At 37.4% G+C, this 23271-nt stretch overlaps 1 protein-coding gene across 1 annotated transcript in view; it reads right to left on the bottom strand.

The window, feature by feature from the left end:
- Window positions 1-324: 324 nt before the first annotated feature.
- Window positions 325-23271, bottom strand: part of LOC138693827 (uncharacterized) — a 43558-nt gene continuing 20611 nt past the window's right edge. Inside the window, exon 3 of the mRNA XM_069817658.1 lies at window positions 325-471. Within this exon, the coding sequence (XP_069673759.1) occupies window positions 425-471 (47 nt within the window). The 3' untranslated portion in view covers window positions 325-424. The remainder of the gene's footprint in view (window positions 472-23271) is intronic.

Genomic DNA, 23271 nt, shown 5'->3' with positions numbered 1-23271 from the left:
ACAAAACGCTATAAGGAAGACCATACTGTTTTATCGTCGTTGAAATTGACATGTTTTCACACATTTGAACATAGAAGCTATCAAAAAATTTCTACAGACTAATTTCGAGAATTAAGAAGAATTGCCCGTTCAATACGTTATGAACATGCAATAATTTAACGTGTATATTTCTCAAAGCAAAAGCCTTACATTTCTAGAGGTAAATAATCTTAAACCCTCAGTTTCCTGCTACTGCAATGCGGACCAGGAATATTTCTTGAGTAATAGTTCATGCTAATTCAATTATTTTACGTAATAAAGAAGATGAAAGTCGCAAGGCCTTACCTTGTTGGCGAAACGTTTAGTCCACCATCATTAATTCCATTGTCTGTTATCCTGATGTTCGACAGGGTTAGTTAAAGGGTCCCACTCCATGGGCTGCATGTCACTGTCGGCGTCGATGCCTTCCCACTGCATGGGCTCCTGTTGTTCCTAGAAAATTTCAGAAATGTGGAATAATAAATGTTACAATTTTAATCGATGATGGTGAAGTTTTATGGACTATAAACGGCGTAATTTCTCTCACTTTAGAACAAAAGTAAAGTGATGTGTCCCATGATTTAGATTGACGCAATTACATTAGACTAGCCTTACATAAATGAGAGGATTCTATGGAAGATTTAGAGTTCACTTTGTCTGAAAATGTTGTCTGTCGCAAGCAGAGCTCTCTGTAAACCTACAATACTGCAAGTAACTTCGATAATAATCGAATCAGTGAATTACCTGAAAATTCCTGGAATTGTTTCGAAAGTTCTGAAAGACTGTAAAAGCCGCCTAAAATTTTTAATTTAATTTGATACAACTAGTGACAATCGGCATAGATGGACTAGGGAAAGAGACTCGTGTGCTGGGATGTGAGTTAGATTACACTCCGTCTGATTGATTATAATTATGTGCATAACCTATATTTTGTTTCCACGCTCTCAGAGGCAGTGCCTAAAATGCAGTACAGACAGTGCAACTTTCTACATTCGAACGTGGAAAGATAAAATGTATCCACTTTTTTTTTTCTTTCTGGCAGCTTGTAAGTCTGTTATTTAACGAGGTCACTCAGCATCGTCTCTTGATCCCTTAGATTTCCTAAGTCGTTCCGGATGGCACGTTCCGTGGAAAATCTCTGCAGGGAGTGGAGCATGACTGTCCATCTCGCAAGAAGAATAGCTTATCTGTTCACATACAATAGTCGTAGGTGCCGAATCTTAGTTTATGATATATAACTACGTCTTTGGTTTATTGCTGTATGACGAACTCATCTTTCCGACGTCTTGGGAAGTCGATGTCAGTCATTTGCTTAAAGCAAGTCTTGGAGTTACACTCGTCCCCACTGCGGAGCTATGACCTCAAGGAGCATTACGTTTCGTACTCCCAAAACTGTTGATGTATCTAGAAAATTATCTGTCAAAACTGGTTCGCATGACTTGATCTATTATCTCTGTGAATATTGTAATAGGTTCCCTATGTATCTAGTTCCTTCTCATACATAGCACACAATTATTCTCCTTCTAAGAAGAGCATGTAGAAATTATCGTGAAAAATTAATTTACCAAAATTTTACTTAAAGAGCTACTTTTAGTTACTTCGTCAAATATTTAAAAAGAAAGTACGTACTATGTCACACATTCTTATTTATTTAACCACAATTTTCTGCCATAAGCAATGTTTGTAGGAAAGCCTGTAGCATTTCCCACATATCAGGCCAATTAACTCTGAGCACCGAATAGAGGCATCAGCACTGCTACTATCCGTGTGAAAGTCTCTTGTCCGTACCACGAAACTTTGAGGAAATGCATTAGGTTTCATGAACATCACATTCGTGTATACTTCATAACGTGAAAACTAGGAAACTTGGGAAGTTTACAGTCGCCAACGGAGCGACTGCGAGCTTCTCCTGTACAGCAACTCAGCGGAGGGCACAGCTGAATGAAATAACGAAATAGGTTTTTGATTCATTCATAAAACATCAGAGTGGACGCAAAACTGAACGGCACGCAGCATGCAGTTTGACAACCGGAACAAATCTGTCACTCGGTAAATAATTTGTACATATTAAAGTAAAAGCTGCTGCCAGGAAGTCAAAAGGAGGATAGCAATGGCCAAGGAAGCTTTTAATAGAAAAAGGAGCATCTTCTGCGGACCTCTGGAAAACGAACTAAGGAAGAGACCAGTGAAGTGCTTTGTGTGGAGTGTAGCATTGTTTGACGGCAGAAACATAGACGTTACGACGAAGTGAAGAGAAGCGAATAGAAGCATTTGAAATGTGGATATGGAAAAGAATGGAAGGTTGAAGTGGCCAGACAGAATAAGAAATGAAGCTGTGTTGGAAAGAGTGGGTGAAGAAAGAATGATGCTGAAACTGATCAGGAAGAGGAAAAGCAATTGGTTGGGTCACTTGCTAAGAAGAAACTGCCTACTAGAGGATGCATTGGAATGAATGGTAAACGAGAAAAGAGTTCGGGGCAGAAGAAGATATCAGATGGATATCAGATGATTAAGATATATGGACATATGTGGAAACAAAGAGAAGGCAGAAAATAGAATAGGTTGGAGAAAGCTGAGTCTGCAGTGAAAGACCTGTCCTTGGACAGAACACTATGAATGAATGAATGAATGAATGAATGAATGAAAGTACAATTGAATATCGTCATTTTGTGATAGACTATATTGTTGTAGTCATCTCTTGTCCCCAAGGTATCACATTTGCCATCTTCAAAATATAAAATCTTCAATGCTTTGTGTAACGCAACACAATGTAGAGCTTACTGATGAGCCCTACACCTCTTAGCTGAGAAAAATAATTATCTCCACCTCGTACAAGTGCACTTATATATTTACTGGATGTTCCCGCTCTACAAACCTACATATTTAAATTGATTTTTTAAATTTTTAGTAGGTTATTTTACGACGTTTTATCGACATCTTAGGTTATTTAGTATTCTGCGTGTAAAACCCGGACCTACATCTCTGGAGATGGCCTGCCTGGTCATTCATCCCACAACAGCCTATCTTATGTTTCATTCCATGTTCGGTTAGCGCTAGTATTCATCCCCTTTTCAAGCTCTTCTTTATTCTGTAAAAGGTGCAGTTAATACCTTTTTTTTATTTTGTGTTTACATTACTTACAGCAGCGGTGGCGAAAATGTAATCGTGCGCCGAACGACTGTGTAACTTGCAACGTGCATAGCACCTATGGAGGGAGGCAGACACCCGAAGGGGAAGTGAAGCAACTGTCTGACTTATTAACGGATTTTCATTTTCCTTACGTCAAGCACTTAAATATAATTTTATACAGTACAAGACTACAAACTAATGTTTAGTACGTGTAACAAGAAAGAAATGAACAATATCACTTACTTACTTAATTACTTACTTACTTATTGGCTTTTAAGGAACCCGGAGGTTCATTGCCGCCCTCACATAAGCCCGCCATTGATCCCTATCCTGAGCAAGATTAATCCAGTCTCTACCATCATATCCCACCTCCCTCAAATCCATTTTAATATTATCTTCCCATCTACGTCTCGTCCTCCCCAAAGGTCTTTTTCCCGCCGGCCTCCTAACTAACACTCTATATGCATTTCTGGATTCGCCCATACGTGCTACATGCCCTGCCCATCTCAAGCGTCTGGATTTAATGTTCCTAATTATGTTAGGTGAAGAATACAATGCGTGCAGCTCTGCATTGTGTAACTTTCTCCATTATCCTGTAACTTCATCCCTCTTAGCCCCAAATGTTTTCCTAAGAACCTTATTCTCAAACACCCTTAATCTCTGTTCCTCTCTCAAAAGGAGAGTCCAAGCTTCACAACCATATAGAACAACCGGTAATATAACTGTTTTATAAATTCTAACTTTCATATTTTTTGACAGCAGACTAGATGATAAAAGCTTCTCAACCGAATAACAATAGGCATTTCCCATATTTATTCTGCGTTTAATTTCCTCCTGAGTGTCATTTATATTTGTTGCTGTTGCTCCAAGATATTTGAATTTTTCCACCTCTTTGAAGGACAAATCTCCAATTTTTATATTTCCAAAATGAACAATATAACAAACTAAAATTAACTGTCTTCAAAATGTCTCCGCGACAAAGTTTCAAAATCAGGAATTATGTTACTTACTGTCAGTCGTGGTTGATCACGAAGGTATTTGTCTGTCAGTCGTGATCTAAATTTGGTTTTTACTATTTTAATTGTTGAAAATAATTTTTCACAAACGTGAGTTGTAGCGAACATGGCTTCAACAGAACAAGCGAAAGAACGAAGCTTCGGATATTTATTTTTTGGCAAAGATTTGAATTTTCAACATTTGTCAAGTCTTTACATCTAGCTTTCATTTGACATCACATTGTAAATCAGTGAGTTCAAATTGAAGAGCTAACCGCATTATTCGTATATCTGCTGAAAAAGGGTCGACGTACAGAGATGATGATAATGATGATGATGATGATAACAACAACAACAACAACACTTAACTTTTTAATTTTCATCAGTAACATGTAGTATAATGCCGTTTTATGTTATACAACCGTTTTCCTCGTAATACTTGTGAACAAATCATACATTTAATATTCTCATCATATTGACAGCAAAAAAATGCATCCTCCCATCCTACTTGGAACTTTCGTACATGGTTTCGAGAGAGACATATGCCACTCGCAGGTCAGAGACAAATACAAACGGAACGGAGTTTGATTCCAGTGAGTGAGAGGGTGGGGGTTGGCGTAGAGGTTAGAAGCGAAATGCACAGCTATCACTGCAAGCCACAATGTCTCGCGAGTGACGTTCTCGCCACGGCTGACTTACAGAATGTACGTAAAATTCCTTTAAGAAGGGAAGAGATACAGGTATAGCGTATCTTTTCATGAATTTCAGTGTGACAAAAAGTTTTAAATATAAATGCTTGCAACCTATTTCCATGCAAATTAAGTACAAAGAATTCAGCTTGGCTCCCAGCTGAGAATACGCTCATCAGACATGTTTGCACGGCCGGCGTAGATTGCGTCATTATCAATCCGTAACCTTCCGCTCATTTTAATTCATACGCCTATCACTTCGATTAATTATAGCATGTGCACAGTTAATTATACTTTTATTTCATAACCTGTGTTATAGGAGTTGTAGTATCTGTCTGCATTCACATATTCCCGACAACCTTCCATGAAATTGATATTCACATGCAAAATTTCTACGTACATGTGTCATTCGAAAATTAATGGCAACACTTGAATTAAAGTAAAAAAATATACATTTTCGAATAGTCACGCTGTTGCAGTGCTCAGAAGTAATCTTCTCCAACATCAAGGTTCCACCGCCATACGCCAGGAAAACGACTGATGCTTAGAGCATTACTGATAGCCTACCAAATTAAACTCATTACAAATACCTTAACAGATGCATTATAGGGGCCAATCTCCTTATTGGTTGAATGGTATGAATGCTACTATCGATATGTATTGTTGTTATAATCGACATAAAATATGTTGCCAACTTCTAAATTAACAGTCAGTTTTATATTGTTGACTTGTAGCCTACTTCAAAGTGGAAATAACGGCACTAATAGTAAAATATATTTTCCCTGGACCAAAAATATAATACAAACTAACTAAAATCACATCAGTAGTAACAAACTGTATAAATTTTTTTATTTAATTTTTAATTTGATAGCATTTAATGCTTTCGAATATCGAATGCTAAAAACGCTAATCGAACCATTAGCCTTCTTACGCTGACCTTTTTTTTTTTTTTTTTGCATATAATGTGTGATGGGTGGCCCCTATAATGCATCTGTTCCTATCTTATAAATGAGTTTATTTTTTTCAAACTCACAGATGACACACATCAAATGCTCTCCTTTCTCATTGCTATCAGCTTACGTTATTTAGCGTTGATAGCGCCACAAACACATTATTGCCACTAATTATATCAGGAAGCGAAACTTAGTGCCCGATGGAAAAGAGGCGGGTGGTTTTAGGTTAACTATGTTCTAAAGTTCCTCTACTGTGTACAAAGAAAGCGGCGTGGGTCGTGCCCCGTTGAACTACTGTGCCTTAGTTGTTCGCTATTTACTTGCTTTGTGTTGCAGTCTACGAGTAACTTTTTTAAAATTCGTTACTTTACGACGCTTTATCAATTGCGACGAGTAACTTACAATATAGGCTAGAGACCACAGAATTCCGTATTAATTTAGAAAAAAAATCGTGATAAAAATAGTATATTTTGCGTTTTATCTCTAATTAGTTGTAAGATGTAATCGCAATAATTTCGTATAAAGAGTAAGAGATTGCTTACGTGAAAAAATAACCCTTTATTACCCATTAGGCGTCAAAATAATGATAAAAAAGATTTCATACGTCAATTTATTGAACAGATTCACAAGGAACCTAGATACGTTTCAACATAGCAATGTAAATTCATAGTAATTCAACATGAGAGCTCGTAATGCCTCAATCACGTCAACTGTAACAAAGTATTGGATGATTGTTTCAGAAATATTTCTTTCAAAGTAAGAAATGTTACACCGCAATCAGTAGGCCTACTTTTTATATCCTTGAAGTAACTCGTTGTTTTAACCCTTTCTGTGAGTGCATTAACATTATTAGCATTTATCTGTACAATATTTGCTGTGTTGAATAAGTCATTTAAATTTACAAACAATAAATATGAATAATGTAACTCAGATTTTTCAATTTTCTGAAGCACATGTTTAAATAATTATTATATTTCAGTCTTAAGTCAAGCTAAAATGGTTAATTAATTTGTCTACCAACTCCCCTACATTATTAGAAATTACGATATTCAATCTACGCTTCATGTCATTATGCAGAAATCTGTTGTCTCTGCCTATCCCTCTTCACAGCTGAACATGACTACTTTTACGCGCATGTAAACAAACCCGTATCTATAGTCAAGGAACAGTTAACTTGTTTCATCGGGCAACAAGTTTCGCTCCCTGATAATTATACTAACAAATTCAATTTTTATGTAGGACTGAAAAAATATTCTGATTTTTTGTTCATTAAATTATTACCAGACTTCGGTCCTGGGCACAGGAACGCATGAAGTTCAGAACGCACGAACTATAATGTTGCGTTGGTCGAGTGGCGTGGGTGATGGAGCGCGCCGTTACTTCGTGTCTCAACATGTAAACAGTCAGTCACATTACGGCACAAAATATATTTCACTCTGTACAGATGCAGTATATACAGTACATTCCTAGTGTAGACAATAAATCTCTACCATTAAAGTATTAACGTGAGTTGTAACCTTCAATCAGGCGTTTCTACGCCGAAGCCTGTTTCACGTACCGCAGCCAAGCAGCAATAGGCCTACACACAACGGTAATGCACATTACGGACCCACCTGTGCTGTTACAGTGACTGCACTCGGGTCATGACGTCATTTATACTCCCTGTACTCTAAACCTCATACTGGTTACTGTGTGTACCTAGGCCGAAGCCTGATTATTACATTCGTTATAGTATACTGTAGAGCGTTCACCTACATAATGTAGGTCGACAGGGCGGCGCGCGACTGGCACGAAGACCATACAACACGCGGCAATCCGTCTCCAGCATGATCGGCAGTTCACTTCAGTCTTCCTGTAGGAGAGATTATATTGAGGTTAGATTGCGTGTTATTCTTCTTAGTTTTTCAATTGCTTCAAATATCATATTTTCTTCTTGTGTTTAGAAAAACAGCAAATTTTCAATTAGAACTTCGAAAATATGTAACAGGTGTGCTTCCAGACAGGGAACTAATTACACGGAACAACAAGAACTTTTCTCCGACTTAAAACAATGTGTGTCCCTTATGGTTTGATGTGCGCTGAATCCGAAAATGCATGTCTTTTCTTCGTATCACGTAAGGGTTTTAAGATATACTATGATTTCACTTTTCGATAAGCGTTCCCCCAGGAAACATCTAGCGCAGGTTGGGGTTGTAAAGCGAAACAAAAGCAAATGCATTTTATGAGTTTATGACCTATTTACGATTTATTATGGTTGTTGGCATGTTATTTTGTACATCTAATAAATCTGCGGTGTTCGGGTAAAGGGGTATAAGTCATTCTTTTTGTCCAGGTGGAATTTTGTTCACACACAGGTTAAATTATACAAGTGGGTGTGCAAAAATCAAAGAATACTAGCAGTTGTTGTGTTTTATTTGTGTAGAAAATTATTTGTAATAAGGGTTCCAAGTTTAATTTTCATTTATCTCCGAACTCATTTTTATGACTTATCTCCGTTTACCCAAACACCACAAAAATAAACAGATATTGGTCCCTTCTATTCAGTAAATTTCATAACACTTCAAAGTGTGGTCTACGCAATGAACACACATGGGTGTGGTTTTCAATATTTAAAAGAAACGTTTACCAGCTTGAGTGAAGGGAAATTAAAAGAGGGCATTTTCATCGGTCCACAAATTGACAAAGTTATGACTGACTCTTTGTTTGAGGAGAAACTTTCCATTACAGAAAAAAAATGGCATGACGCGCTTTCAAAGATGTTTGCTCAAATTTCCTTGGAAATTCTAGGGCAGACAACTGTATCAAACTTGTGGAAACCATGCAAGTGCATATGACAAAATGGGGTGTAAGATTTCTCTCAAAATACACTTTTTACATTCTCACATTTACCACAGAAAAACTTACTGAAGCTGGAGTTACATGTACACATTTTTTCCTTTTATCATTCTGTTGGCAGAGACACAACATATTATGATGGTGAAATAGAGGCTATACACATTGCTCTCCGACAATTATTAGATCTTCCCTTAAATAAATATAACAAGACAGTAATTCTTTCAGATTCTAAAGCTGCAATTCAGGGAATATGTTCCAATGCCACAAAGAAGTCAACAAAAATAAGAGAATGCTACAAAATGTTAACACAACTCCAAAAAGTTAATAAGATTGTCCGTCTCCAATGGATTCCAGTATAAAATTGTATATGTATTGTAAAATTGTATTGTGCACTGTAAATTTTATTGTGTATTGTTTATATTGTGTATACCCCACTGCCACCGGGTGCTTGCCCACTTGCAGTGTAAATACATACATACATACATACATACATACATACATACACTGTGGAGTCATGGGGAATGAAACCGCAGACACACTTGCCAAGAAAGGCACAACAATAAAACAAAAATCTAAATTTAATTTCTCATATTCCTCAATAAAATGCTTGATCACTACAAAATTTTCTCATTCATACCTACAAGAAATAGAATCAAATGCTAAAGACAAAAAATGGATTACACTACTTTCCAACCCAGATATAATCCCCCAGAGACCAAGGAAAACAGCAGTTGCAGCCTTCAGACTATTGACAAATCATGACTGTCTAGCAAGTCATCTCTACAGAATAGGTATCTCAGCTTCACCCATATGTGTCCTGTGTAACGATCCAGCAGAAATGAATGAAGACCACTTGAAGACCTGTGAAGCATTAAGATCAGAAGAAACTACAGTTCAAAAGTATTGGAAAGCACGACTCCTAATGGCTTCATTGCCAAATGCAAGGCATTAGACAACAACAACAACATTCTCATTTGGATTTCTTTCCTCCTAAACTTGGAACGGTAAACAATGAGCACAGGGAAAGATTTCCCCAAGAAATATCTGAAAGGGAAAGGCTATATAAAGAAAGAACATCATCCAGCATGCTTGCAGACTACTGTTGATTCTTTGTAAAAGACAGTCCCGGGTCTAGTTATAAAGTGAAGTCATCCAGAAAAACCTTTTAAAACCTAAGTTCAAATTCTGAGATTTTTGTCATTGTACGTATAAAATATTTTTATTATTGTGTTTTTTTGTATTTTAAACTATGTAACATCATTTTTGTATTCAGTACACATTTTTTCAGTATGTATTATGAGGCATTTTGAATCCCTAGTGTGCTATACTTTTATCAGTACTTACTTACTTACTGGCTTTTAAGGAACCCGAAGGTTCATTGCCACCCTCACATAAGCCCGCCATTGGTCCCTATCCTGTGCAAGATTAATCCAGTCTCTATCATCATACCCCACCTCCCTCAAATCCATTTTAATATTATCTTCCCACCTATGTCTCGGCCTCCCCAAAGGTCTTGTTTTAGATTCCACTCTATATGCATTTCTGGATTCGCCCATACGTGCTACATGCCCTGCCCATCTCAAACGTCTGGATTTAATGTTCCTAATTATGTCAAGTGAAGAATACAATGCGTGCAGTTCTGCGTTGTGTAACTTTCTCCATTCTCCTCTAACTTCATCCCTTTTAGCCCCAAATGTTTTCCTAAGCACCTTATTCTCAAACACTCTTAAGGGGATGCGCTACTGAAAAATGACAGTTTTTGAAGAAATACCCTTCATAGGCTAAATTCCAATGCTCCATTACCACAACCTGTGTTTCAGCTATAATATGCACTATAAAAAACATAGAAAACTCTTGTTTTAGGTTCCAAAAAACGGTTTCCAAAAATAAACGCGTTATTTTCAAATTTTATTTTTAAAAGGGTTATTTCTTGACTTAGATCATTGAAATTTTCCTGATTAATTCATAATCATGATCATAATATGCTGTTAAAATTTCAATACATTATCTCTTATAATGTAGAAATTAGAAAATTCAGTAGCGCATCCCCTTAACCTATGTTCCTCTCTCAAAGTGAGAATCCAAGTTTCACAATCATAAAGAACAACCGGTAATATAACTGTTTTATAAATTCTAACTTTCAGATTTTTGACAGTATGTATTGTGGGTCCCTATCACCACGGCATGGCGCATCCTCAGGTTGCACATAGAGGAGACGGCCTCCAGATATGCAGGGTAGCTGTGAATATATTGAATAAGCAGTCGCGGACAGCCGATGAGGGGTGGTCCTCCAGCTTGGGGGTTGGGCGAAGGGCTAACAACCCATCACCGTAAAAAACAGCTTATTACGAAACCTTCAAATAAACCTCGGAATGGGACTGATTCTCTGGCACGACCACAGCAAAGGAATAAGGTTCTGAGATTTGGTAGTTTTATCAGTAGCAGTGAAAAATTAAAAAAAAAAAAAAGGTTTTTAATAAAAATTTCAATTCTTTTTCCCGGAAAGTGGTACGTGATGAGACAATTTGGATTTTAAATTCAGATTTAGGGCATAGATATTAGCAATATTCACCTGTTTTTATTTCGGAGCAAGACAAAAAGTAAAAATTTGTTGTTCAGTGTTATTAATGTCTTTGTCCTGGTGTCCATAGGATCGGCTTCAGACACGTGCATTTGTTACGTGCAGAGTCTCATATTATTAGCACATATGATGTTTGCAGTGCATGGCAAAGTCGTCCGAACAACAGGTGGCCTTGTCTCACGTTACAAGCGTACAACTGTGTCCGGAAACTCCAATAATACAACGTTTATACAAGAGATGCTGAAACATTCGCTACAGGCTACTAAATACATAAAAAAAGTTAGCGAAATGCCCGTATTGGAAACTCTTGGAATTGTGTAATGTGCACAGTTACGGACAACAATAAAGCAGTGGTTTTATTGAGGTCTACAGTCGATTGTTTAACAACGTTGTTATCAATTGCAAGGCTATCTACATAGAGACGGCGGAATTTGTAATAGTGGGAAAGTACGAGTACTGGGTGAGCCTATACCTTTTGACCATCACTTGAGAGGCACACATTGCAGGCCTCTCTGGTCGTGTGGTCAGCACGGTGCAGATCCATCTGAGGACACTACATGACATGGGGCAAACACCCAGTCCCGTGGCAGAAAATACATCTCTCCCATTGCACATGCTGGGAATGGAACCACGGACCGCTTGATTGGAAAGTGAATAACCTAGCCATATAGCCACAGCGACGGACTGGGTCTAATTCACATCTGTAAATTGAACAAAACAGCTAAGTTATACATTATCATTTTATAAACCAAGGCGTGTAACTTGCTTTTCATAGAAACCGGCAGAAGTTTCATGAGAAATTAAAGTAACAAATCATTCTTTGACACTTCTACAGACTTAGAACTGATGGTATTAAGTTCTGGAAACAACCACATCAGTACTGTGCAACCAAGCGTTCAACAGTATCGGTAAAATACTGAACTAAATGTCTTACGTCATTCTTGGCAATCAAAGAGCTCATATAATATCAGACCTGCCAACCTACGAGACATGAAATGCTGGAGATGGGAATTTAGTGGGGTAGGCCTATAATAATAATAATAATAATAATAATAATAATAATAATAATAATAATCCATGGTGCTACAGCCCGTGAAGGGCCTAGACCGACCAGCCGGCTGCTGGCTTCTCGCCCACATGCCGAAGCAGAGGTGGATGATCATCCAACAAGAATAGAGGTATTGTGTGGTTAGCACGATGATTCCCCAGCCGTTATAGCTGGTATTTGCAACCAGATTTCGCTACCTATCGTAGCTCCCCAAGTGCATCACGATGCTGGGTGGGCACCGGTCCCGTACACTGGCCGAAATTTCATGAGAAAATTTCTTCCCCCATGAGGACTCAAACCAGCGCGCATTCCGTAACGAGAGTCTAGGCGGGATGCCTTAGACCGCGATGCCACGGCGCAGGACGGGGTAGACCTATACTTAATAATAATAATTATTACAAATGACTTTTAAGAAACCCGCAGGTTCATTGCCGCCCTCACATAAGCCCGCCATCGGTCCCTATCCTGTGCAAGATTAATCCATTCTCTATCATCATATCCCACCTCCCTCAAATCCATTTTAATATTATCCTCCATCTACGTTTCGACCTCCCCAAAGGTCTTTTTCCCTCCGGCCTCCCAACTAACACTCTAATGATAATAATAATAATAATAATAATAATAATAATAATAATAATAATAATAATAATAATACTGAAAGGAAAACGTAACATTAAACAATCAAATACGAAAGTTATGCGATCGTTTATAAATCTAGGAGATTATCATGTCACTGCAGAAGAGAGGAAGTCGTGAGTTAATGGCGAGTGACTTCAAACCTACAGCAGCGACCTGATTCCGATACGACTGGTCCCTTGGCCGCATTGTATATTGGCGTGGTTGAAAATTGTGTTGCCTTTGCTACTAACAACTCGTGAGGGATCAAGAGCCACCAGCTAACTGCTGGCTTCACATCCAATGCCTCAGCAGAGGTTAACGATCATCTAACCAGTACGAGGGTAGCGTGTGGTTGGCACGATCATCTCCCCTAGCTGTTACGTCTGGATTTCGCTACCAATCTTACTCCCCAAACTGGATAGACATCGGTGACGTACTGGCAGAAATTTCAAGAGAAGAATTCTTCCCCTATGAGGACTCGAACCAGAGCCCTTTCTGTATCTCTAGCCCAAGGCATGACGCTTTGAACTACACACGTGTATTTGCTCTGAGGTTTAAAGTTTTATGTTATATTTTTAATTAATCTGAATCGTAACTTTAACAAACAGCTGTGTCTCCTTTATATACAGTATCTTGTCGTGGATGCGAATATTGTTCCAGCATCTCGTATTTTTTGGCTTGTTTTATGTGAAGCGAGCTTTACGAATTCATATGGGTTATTTGGTTTTTTTTTTTTGCACTGCTGCCATTTCGTAGGCTACATTAATTCTCCCGTCAGTTAGGGCATTTTTTCTTATCTTACTTGATGTCCTGATACTTCTCATTTTTATATACTCATAAACTTGACATTCTGTTATAATTTAGATAAATTGGAAGATATGTGGATGGAAGTGATAAAAGCTAGCAATGAATGTAGCATGGAAACCTTCATAGGTATTTGTCGTCCACGGATGCATGTGCCCTTCAGTGGATGGGAAAGCTCTGTGTTCGTCGATGTAGCTACTAGTCCACTAACACTACGGTAAATAAGCACAGAACTCAATTCCAGCATGATTTGGTTTAAGAGGTTATTAAGTACAGCTTAAAGGAGTAAAATTTTGGAAATATTCAACTTTTTTTTTCCTCCATTAATGTATCTTGTACAATAATGAAAATTAGTATGTGTAAAACACTGTCCTTCTGCTATATGATAAATATGTTTTTACGATTTAAAAAAATTATTTATATAGATATATTTTTTTTTTTCAAAATTCAAAGTTCAATGTGCAGTGATGAAGCTTTTCCCTCGCAACTCAAAAAGTATTCTAACATTCTGTGATGAAATTTGTTGTGTGTATTTATGCATGTCATTTCTACAATATGATGCGAAATAACTTCTCTCCCTTTGATAGATTATCTGATAAAAAATAAATTCATTTTAAAAATGGTCAATAATTAACACAAAATAAAAATATTGTTTATTAAGGAATGTAGTTGATAGAGCATGGTATTGTAAACATGAGTTTCAGCAATAAAATAAAAGAGAGAGAATATGAAAAAAGTTAACAAGTTTATGAGTTATGAAGGAAACGCTACATCACAGCACAGTGAACTTTAAATTTTGAAAAAGCATATAAATATTTGTTTTTTAATCGTAAAAATATTTTTTCATATAGCAGAAGGACAGTGTTTTACACATATCAATTTTCATTATTGTACACTTAGCGGCAAAAAAAAAAAAAAAAAAAAAATGGGCCGACTCTTGGTCGATAGAAATGCTAAGTTCTATCGCACGGTTCACTCGTGTAAACGTAACCCACTGCAAGGCATTGCTGTGGTATCTCTTCATTGAAAGTCGTCCGTCTATAATGTAGTAAACCTTATGAGCAGTGTGTAGTCCAGTGGTAAGAAGTCTGACATCCGTACCAGAGGTTGCGAGTTCTCCTCCCAGTACAGTAAAATTACTATTTTTTATTTTAATTTTTACTTAATTTATTAGTTTAAATGTGAAATGGTATTTGTTAACGAACTTCATTATGCCTGCCTTGTAAAAATATTATTGCCCATCACCTGTGGGCTATTAATAGGTGAGACCTGGCCTGTATAAACAAAAATACTTGTTTCACATCCTAAAAAAACGGACGCATATAAAACACAAATAAATAATTAAATTAACAAAAACAAACAATTTTTAAATATATTAACAAAACAAGGACTGTGGTGGGGACTAGTATCTCGTCCGCAAACCACCTGCGTCAACAACTGCCCTCATTCTGTGCGGCATGGAGTCCACAAGATTATATATAGAACAGGTCTAAATTCTTGGCCATCTCCTCCCATGCATCTAGAACTCTGTCCCACAATTCCTCAGGTGTCCGAACGGGTGGTTGTTCTGCCGAATTAGAGCGTAGGATCCTTTTGACTGCAGCCCACAAATTTTGAATCGGATTCATATCTGGTGAATTTGGAGGCCAGTCGACTGGGTCGACATCACGTCTCCTCGTAAACCATCTTTGAATCTGGTTGGCGGTGTGTATCGGATGATTATCCTGCTGGAAGAAAAGTGTTCCTTCTGGATATCATTTTCCATTGTATTAACAGATAGCAGTATTGCTTGAAAGAGAGAGGGAGGTTTATTATTTATTAGAGTTTGGGCATATTCTAAGAGATATCACCACATAATTATAGCTTTGCGAGACACATATGAAGGCAAATTTGTAATTAAAAAAAGAATATTGGGAGAGATTCGAACCTTGCGAAATATGTCCTTGAGACCAATTTTCAGATGAGGATATTTTCTCATCCATAAAGAGCATGCTTCATTATAAGCATTCTTGAAAGGTTTCATCACAACTCTATCAAGTGGTTGCAATTTGTAGGTAGTATGGGGTGGTAGGCTAAGCATGTGAGCATGATGCTTTTTTGCGTACAAAACCACATCCAGATCCTTATGGCTGGCATGCCCATCCACAATCAAAAGAACAGGGCTTTTTTCGCATGGATTCACTTTGTCTACAAAACTTTTCATCCATTTGAGGAAGCCTTCTTTCGTGATCCACCCACTTGGCTGGCCATCAAAAACACTTCCCACTGGTGCATCTTTTGTTAAGTCATTATCAACTCTCACGCGTGGAAAGATAAACAATGGTGGACTGTACTGATCACCAGAAGCATTTATTGAAAGGACAGTAACATTCTTACCCCTCTCTCCAGATGTTAGTTTTCCCACTTGTTTTTTTCCTTTGAGTGACAAAACTTTGAGCTGATTGGTGTGGACACAAGACACACCAGTCTCATCTGCATTGAATATTCTTGATGGACTGTACGAATATTTCCCCATCAGATCACTTAGCTGATCAAAAATTCTGTCTGTTTGCTCTCTATTGAAACCTGCTGCTCTCTGTAAACTGGTTGATTCTGCTATCCTTAAGCTCAGATCTTTATGTTTCTTCATGAATTCGTAATAAAATTCCTTCCCGGTCATCATTTTTGTCATATTGAAACGATGAACAACTTTTAGTTTCTCTGCAAGCTGGTACACAAGTTTTAAAAACTCATTTTTATTTAGTGGCATGAGCTAGCTGTCTAGTGTCTTTATATGATTGTACAAGTCGGCATCTTGCTCGTCAGTAAAAGTTCTCTGAAAAGTCCCACTATTGGCCGTACATGATTTCAATGGGATTACCTTACCATCTTCAAGAGCTTTAATTCGATCTCCTAAAGTACTTCTGGGTATATTAAAACGAACACTTGCTTCTCTTATTGTCATTTCTTTGTTACGTACTTTATGTACAGCCAGTTCCATGTTTTCTTCCTCCCATTTTCCTCTTATTTTTCACTTTTTTTTTCCTGAAATAAAATACAGAGCCATTATTATCAATGGATGGATCACGACCTTCACTGTCCGATACTGCCCGCCACTTTATTGTCCGATACCACCTGAATGACGCGTAGTAACAAATAAATGTCTGACAGGAGCAGCTTTGAAGTTCAAGGGATTTTAACACTACAGTTTATAGAGTAAAATATGTTGTTTTAATCAGTGTGCTTAAAATCTAACTCGACTTACTTTTACTCCAGAAACTTGCTGGCAAATTTAATTCTGTGCAAGGCTACACACAACACCAACAACAAAAGAATTAACCACACACAAACAACGCTACAGCTGGACTAAATGTGGCGAACACATAACTCCAGCATGCAGCCAGACCTGTTAGTTACTTCCTATTCCCGCTTACGGCAGCACCTGTTTGGCAACTGAGTTTGTCCGATACCAGCTGCTGTCCGATACCACAAGACATTCCCCTATAATGGACTATTGAGCATGCAATGTAGCATATTCCAGTATTTTGTGGCATAAAGCCCCAAATTAGTATATTTTGTAAAAACAATAATATTTAGAATTTATTTTCAGCATGTAATAATTTTCCCTTAACTGTAATCGATGGTGGGAAATTCCTTGCATATGCAGTATGGGTGTGGAAAAAACAAAACCACACTATGCTTTTGTTTCATTTTGCTGCTGCACAAGAAGCATTCCCAAACACCTCTACCTACCTGACTTCATCAACATCATCATCATCATCATCATCATCATCATCATCATCATCATCATCATCATCATCATCATCATCATCTATACAAGTGTTAGGCCATGTCAACTATTACAATCTCATAATAACCAGAAATTTTCTCCTCAACTCTTTTTCGGATGTCCCACAGATCTTTTCCCATGGGGTTGATAGTGAAGCATAGCTTTTGGAATTCTGTGGGATCTCACACATTGCAAATGGCTCATCCACTTCTAATATTTCTGTATGAAATAGAATACTGATTCCAGACCGAGTTCTTCCATTACTTTGTCTTTGCATTTATGATCTCATTTTGTATATCATGCTGTTCTTTGCATAAATCTCATGCATTCATCCATCCACCTTAAAGTCCATGCCTCACTACCATAACAGAATACAACGTTTGTTAAAGGTGTATTCTAGTGCTTTTCTGTACCAGGGAAGGTTTCATTATCCTGTTTATTATTTCATAGTTTTGGAGTACTTTACAATTTTGCTTATTATATCCAAATAATGATCAAATATTAATTTGTAGCCAAGATATGTAAAATCATTAACTCATTCTAAAATTTTGCCATCTACACATATTTTACTAGGGACAGGTTATTTTCACCAGAAGGCCTTCCTGTATTTATTTCCATGTTATATATTTTTTGCAATGATGTTTAAATTATATACTGAGTATTGTAAATAGTTTTCTGCAGATGATATTAAAAGTAGGTTATCTGCAAATATCAATGAAACTGTTTTTAAATTTCTGTTTACCTGAAACTGACCATGTCGCATTTGTCTCAATTCCTGAAGAATGTAATTCAAGTGCATTATAAACAGGAGGGAGAGACTGCTGTTTTACTTCTATGTTAATTTCAAGCCATTCTGAGGTCCTATTATTAATTTTACCTGAAATTAAATTTGTCCAACCTCACCTAAAAATCCCACACTTTAACATCTGTGGTCATATCACGTGTGTAGGCTATATCAATAGGTCGTGGACTTTTGTTCTGACTCTGTTTTTATTGTGTGTTATAGATGGCTTATGTTCATGTAACTGATTTAGATTTTGTTTTAATGTTTATGATATTGGTGATTAAGGAGATCATGAATCTTGGTATGTAAATTTCCAATCCAGCATGTGCCTTTGTGATTGAGTGAAACCATAAAAAACCTCAACCAGATTGGCTGACCAAGGGGTTTGAACCCAGTACCTTCCAAATACGAGGCTCAAAGACTACCATTTGACCCGACTCGCTCGATTTTTTTATTGCTTATCCAATTTTTGTAATTTTATTGTTTGTTAGTTGTAATTATAACAATAAACGTTACACTACAGTAGACTACTAAGACATGCTGTGTTGTGCAGTGTTGTTCAGTTGTGCAATTAAAAGTTCTTCACCCAGTATTCACACAATGTAAACCATGCGAAAATTTCAGGACACTGTACTGGAATGTGGGCGCTTTTTAGATTGTAATAATGGTGAGGGCATGCCATGCTCCAAAACATGACGGCCTTTTTTCCTAGAATTGGTAAACCCTCATAAACTCCCATTTTCTCCTCAGCTCTTAGGCGCATGGTAGAAATAAATATGACAATGACTTCAAGAATTGGCAACTGAGCTAAGTGTTTATTTCTTGCTCGTAGTGAAGAATGTGAGGGAAAGCCGTCATGTTTTTGAGCAGAGTTGTAAGTGTGAAGGTGTCGTCTTTACATGCAATGAAGGCGTTTTGGGGTCAACAAGGTAGAACTTGATGTCCGAGTTACCTCCTATACATAGTGAGAAGAAAGTAACTAGGGGATTGTAAATAGAGAGAATAATTAACCCTCTGATGCATAACATGGGTCTGAAAGGCCCGGTCACGAAATCAATCAGCTATAGCTTTGTAATTCTGCATGCTAAACGACTGCCTCCTTGTGACAAGTCGACAAATATAATTATGATTTAATAGCTAAAATGACATTTTTTTCAGGCTGAAGGTTGTCTGTATATTGCTAGTTTTTTACTAGTACCCTGTTGTTACATAGCATGGGTCTCTGAGACCTGTATTAATTATTAACTTCTGAGAAACTTCTAAGCTCCCTTAAAAGATTATTTAAATACATTTATATAATATTTCTGCAGAAACTTCATCTGACACTGTTTTGATCATCCTGGTGTCCTCGGGAGTGAAGTAAATTACACTGTGAAATGAGTGGAAAACCTACCAAACGTAAATATTACCTCAACAAGAGTTGGAGGCATATATTGGAATGCTTGTGTTAGCTGGTGTAGTGAATAATTCTAAAGAAGAAATGCGAGAATTATTTTCCGCTTCTAATAGCAATCCCCACTACAGAGGATGCATATCAGAAAATCTTTTGAGACAATTCGTAAAGCATTGCGTTTTGATAACAAGAGGACTTGGGATAAAAGACTTCAAGCACAGAGTTTGGATGTCTTTCGTTTGTATGAAGCATTTTCATCGAGAATTGCAAGAAGTATGTGCCCAGTGAGTGCACGACCGTAGATAAATAGCTAATTCCTTTCAGATGGCGCTGCCCATTTTTACAGTACATGCCAAACAAGCTCGTAAAATATGGAACAAAAATTTTCTGGATCTGTGATGCGAAAAATGCATACGCTTTCGATGCAATAATATATATACTGGGAGGAGGATAGACATGCCAAAGAAATGTGCGCAGTGAGCATAGTACGATACGAGATTCATCCAGGAAGTAAGTTCCAATTGCGTACAGAGTTGGCATGGCTAGTTGGAAGAGAATGTGCATGCGTAGCAGTAGAGCTAGGATATGTGGGAATAATTCAGTGCACTTCCAGTATTATTATGGTAGTAGTTATTGCGCAACGCTAAGAGAAAATGGCTGCACTGATATTGTCTCCCGCCAACTTCGAGATTGGTGCAGTTATCCGATTTCTGCATGCTTAGAAGCAATCTCCAGCAGAGATCCACAGCCAATTGTGCAATGTGTATGAACGCGACATTATGAGCGAGAGTACGGTCAGACATGGTGCAGGCAATTCACTGAAGGCTGAACCAATGTGCATGACGAAGACCGTAGTGGCTGACCATCCCTGGCGACGCCAAAACTGTTGGAAAGTGTGCGGCAAGCAGTTTTGCAGAACCGGCACTTCACAATTTCGGAACTCTCTGGTCAATTCCTCCAGATGTCTCACTCACTGCTGGACGAAATCGACTCCCGGTGGTTTGGTTTCGGAAAGTGTGTGCAAGATAGTTGCCAAAACAGCTGACAGATGAACACAAAACGTAAAGTCTGGCTGCAGCATTGCCATTCCTCCAGCGGTATGCAGAGAAAGATGATGAGTTTCTCGACAGTGTTGTCACTGGGGATGAAACTTGAGTGTTGTGTGCCACAGCAGAAAAAAACAACAATCCGTGCAATGGCGGCATAGTGGTTCACCTGTGAGGACCAAATTGAAGCAGGCAATCTGTCAAAAATCATGTGCACTGTCTTCTGGGATCGACATGGTGACGTCACATGCAAATTTTTATCGCGAGGAGAGACAGTTAATGCTGAGCGGTATTTTCAGACATTGCAAATCTGAGGAGGACAATCCAGAACAAGAGACGTACTTTTGCATGACAACGCAAGACCACATACAGTCAATGCCACACACAATCTGTTGCTTCAGTTTGAATGAGAGATCTTCGACTATCCACCCTGACATTGCGCCAAATGACTTTCATCCCTTCTGTCTTATGAAGCGCATTCTGGCTGGAAAACGTTTCCACAACGACGTTGAGGTACTGATGGCAGTGGCTTCATAACTCTATAGGTTAGTGGCAGACTCCTATGACAAGGACATACAAATGATGGTGCACTGGTATGATAAACGCCTCAATGACTGTAGTGACTATGTTCAGAAGTAGCCAGTGAATCTGTAAATAGTGCAATAAATATTTCTTACTTATTGATGCTTTTTTCCTTTACCGGCCATTGGAACTTACTTCCTGGATTCACCTCGTAGTATGCTGTGAATGTAAACAGTTAAAATATTGACAACAGGTTAGAAGTAAAATGAAAAGAGAATCTAACATGTGAGTGTTTATATTTAATTCTCCACGGCTACAAATTGAAAATTGACTAGTTTATATTTATAATTAAAAGAATAAAATTTAACATTTATATGCAATATTAGTTACCATTTTGTATAATTTAAATAAATAAACATATTAATTCAAATTAACATGGTATTTTACATTACAATTCAAATTAACACCGTATTTCACATTGAAAGTAAGTGTGGGCCTCCTAGGCCCATGTCATGCATTAAAAGGGGGGAAAAACAGTCATGCATCAGAGGGATAACATTATTTCATGATATGAATACTTCACTTGAGGTCGTTCCACGTTAAGTTATCTACATAGGCCTATTTCCAAATAATAGTCAGCCCTTCTTTCTTTCTGCATTGCATAATGACCTGTATTGTATAAAATTCCTAATAATAAGTATGTATTATGATAACTTGAAATTATAGTATTAAAATTTTCGCTTATGTACATGCTTGTTCAGCTTCTCAGTCAACGTTGAAATCTCTAGTCGTAAGGTTAACACATCACAATTCCAGTAATCGTATGTGCAAATCCATTGATATATCCAGTGATGTCATTCTAATTTTTTAACAACTGGTTCTCTCTGCTAATAATCGCAAATTTAAAAATATTAAATGACGTAATAATAAAGAGCTACAAATAAAGGAAAACTGCAATTCAACATTCTCTTGTATAACAAAATTATGTGCATAATTTAAAATGCTGTCTCGCGTCACAAAGAAGGGGAGTAGATTTCTGACACTTCATCTGTGCGCACTGCAGCAGAGGGTTGCCTCACTACAGACACATCATATCACATACATTGTCCTACCTACTATACTATTATATGCACAAATACAGTATAATATACAGCATTATACTATATACACAAATTAAATAAAAACAATAGAAGCAGGAAATACATGTGTTTGTGTGTTCTTTACTCAGAAACATTACTGTAGATTAATTGCATTGATGTATAATTTTCTTGTAGTTGTATTGTATTTCTGGTGGTGTGGAAGAGAAGGCCTGATGGCCTTAATTCCACCAGAGTAAATAAATAAATAAATAAATAAATAAATAAATAAATAAATAAATAAATAAATGTTTCCTGGAAATGAGGCAGCAGGAGTCAAGTGCTGTTCTATGCATCCGCAAAATCTTTTTTACTTTCTCCCAACGTTCGTATCTCCAACACAATAACGGCAGATAAAGTGTGAGAAATCCACAGAACAACACCATCTAACTAACTTTCAATATCTGCTCACACCAACATATTGTTTGGATTGTGCAAAAATGCACCAGCCAGGAATAAGATAATGTGGTGTTTGTTTGTTGTAGCCCTGTGCTCCACATAAGGAAATACTATTCTATCCCAAGATGCATCTGCATACACACTTATACCACACCTGTTACACCAAGTTAATTTAACATGTTCAGCATATCACTGCCACATCTAGCAACGCCATATTGTATCTTTGGTCCAGGGAAAATACAATATGTTGTTGCAAAAAGTGGCAGGATTGAGTCTTTCCATAAATTATGAGTACTTTCCTTGGACCAAAAATACAGTATGGCTTTCCTAAGAAGTAGGGTGATGTACTAAGCATATACCACTTTAACTTTTTCGAAACATCAGCCAATGGAATCAATTTTACTTTTCTCAGACATAGGGTAAGGTTGCTATCAATGGGCCACTTAAAATAAATCTGATATAATATCCTCGGATAAAGTAATATTTATTTCCTTTTTCAAGCAAACTTAAATATTATCTTCTGTATTTCACTATGCTACGAACAGAGGTTAT

Source organism: Periplaneta americana, unplaced genomic scaffold (assembly GCF_040183065.1).
Source record: "Periplaneta americana isolate PAMFEO1 unplaced genomic scaffold, P.americana_PAMFEO1_priV1 scaffold_22, whole genome shotgun sequence".
Taxonomy (NCBI): Eukaryota; Metazoa; Arthropoda; class Insecta; order Blattodea; family Blattidae; genus Periplaneta; species Periplaneta americana.
Note: the sequence above shows the minus strand (reverse complement) of the source record. Positions and strands in the feature narration are given on the sequence as shown.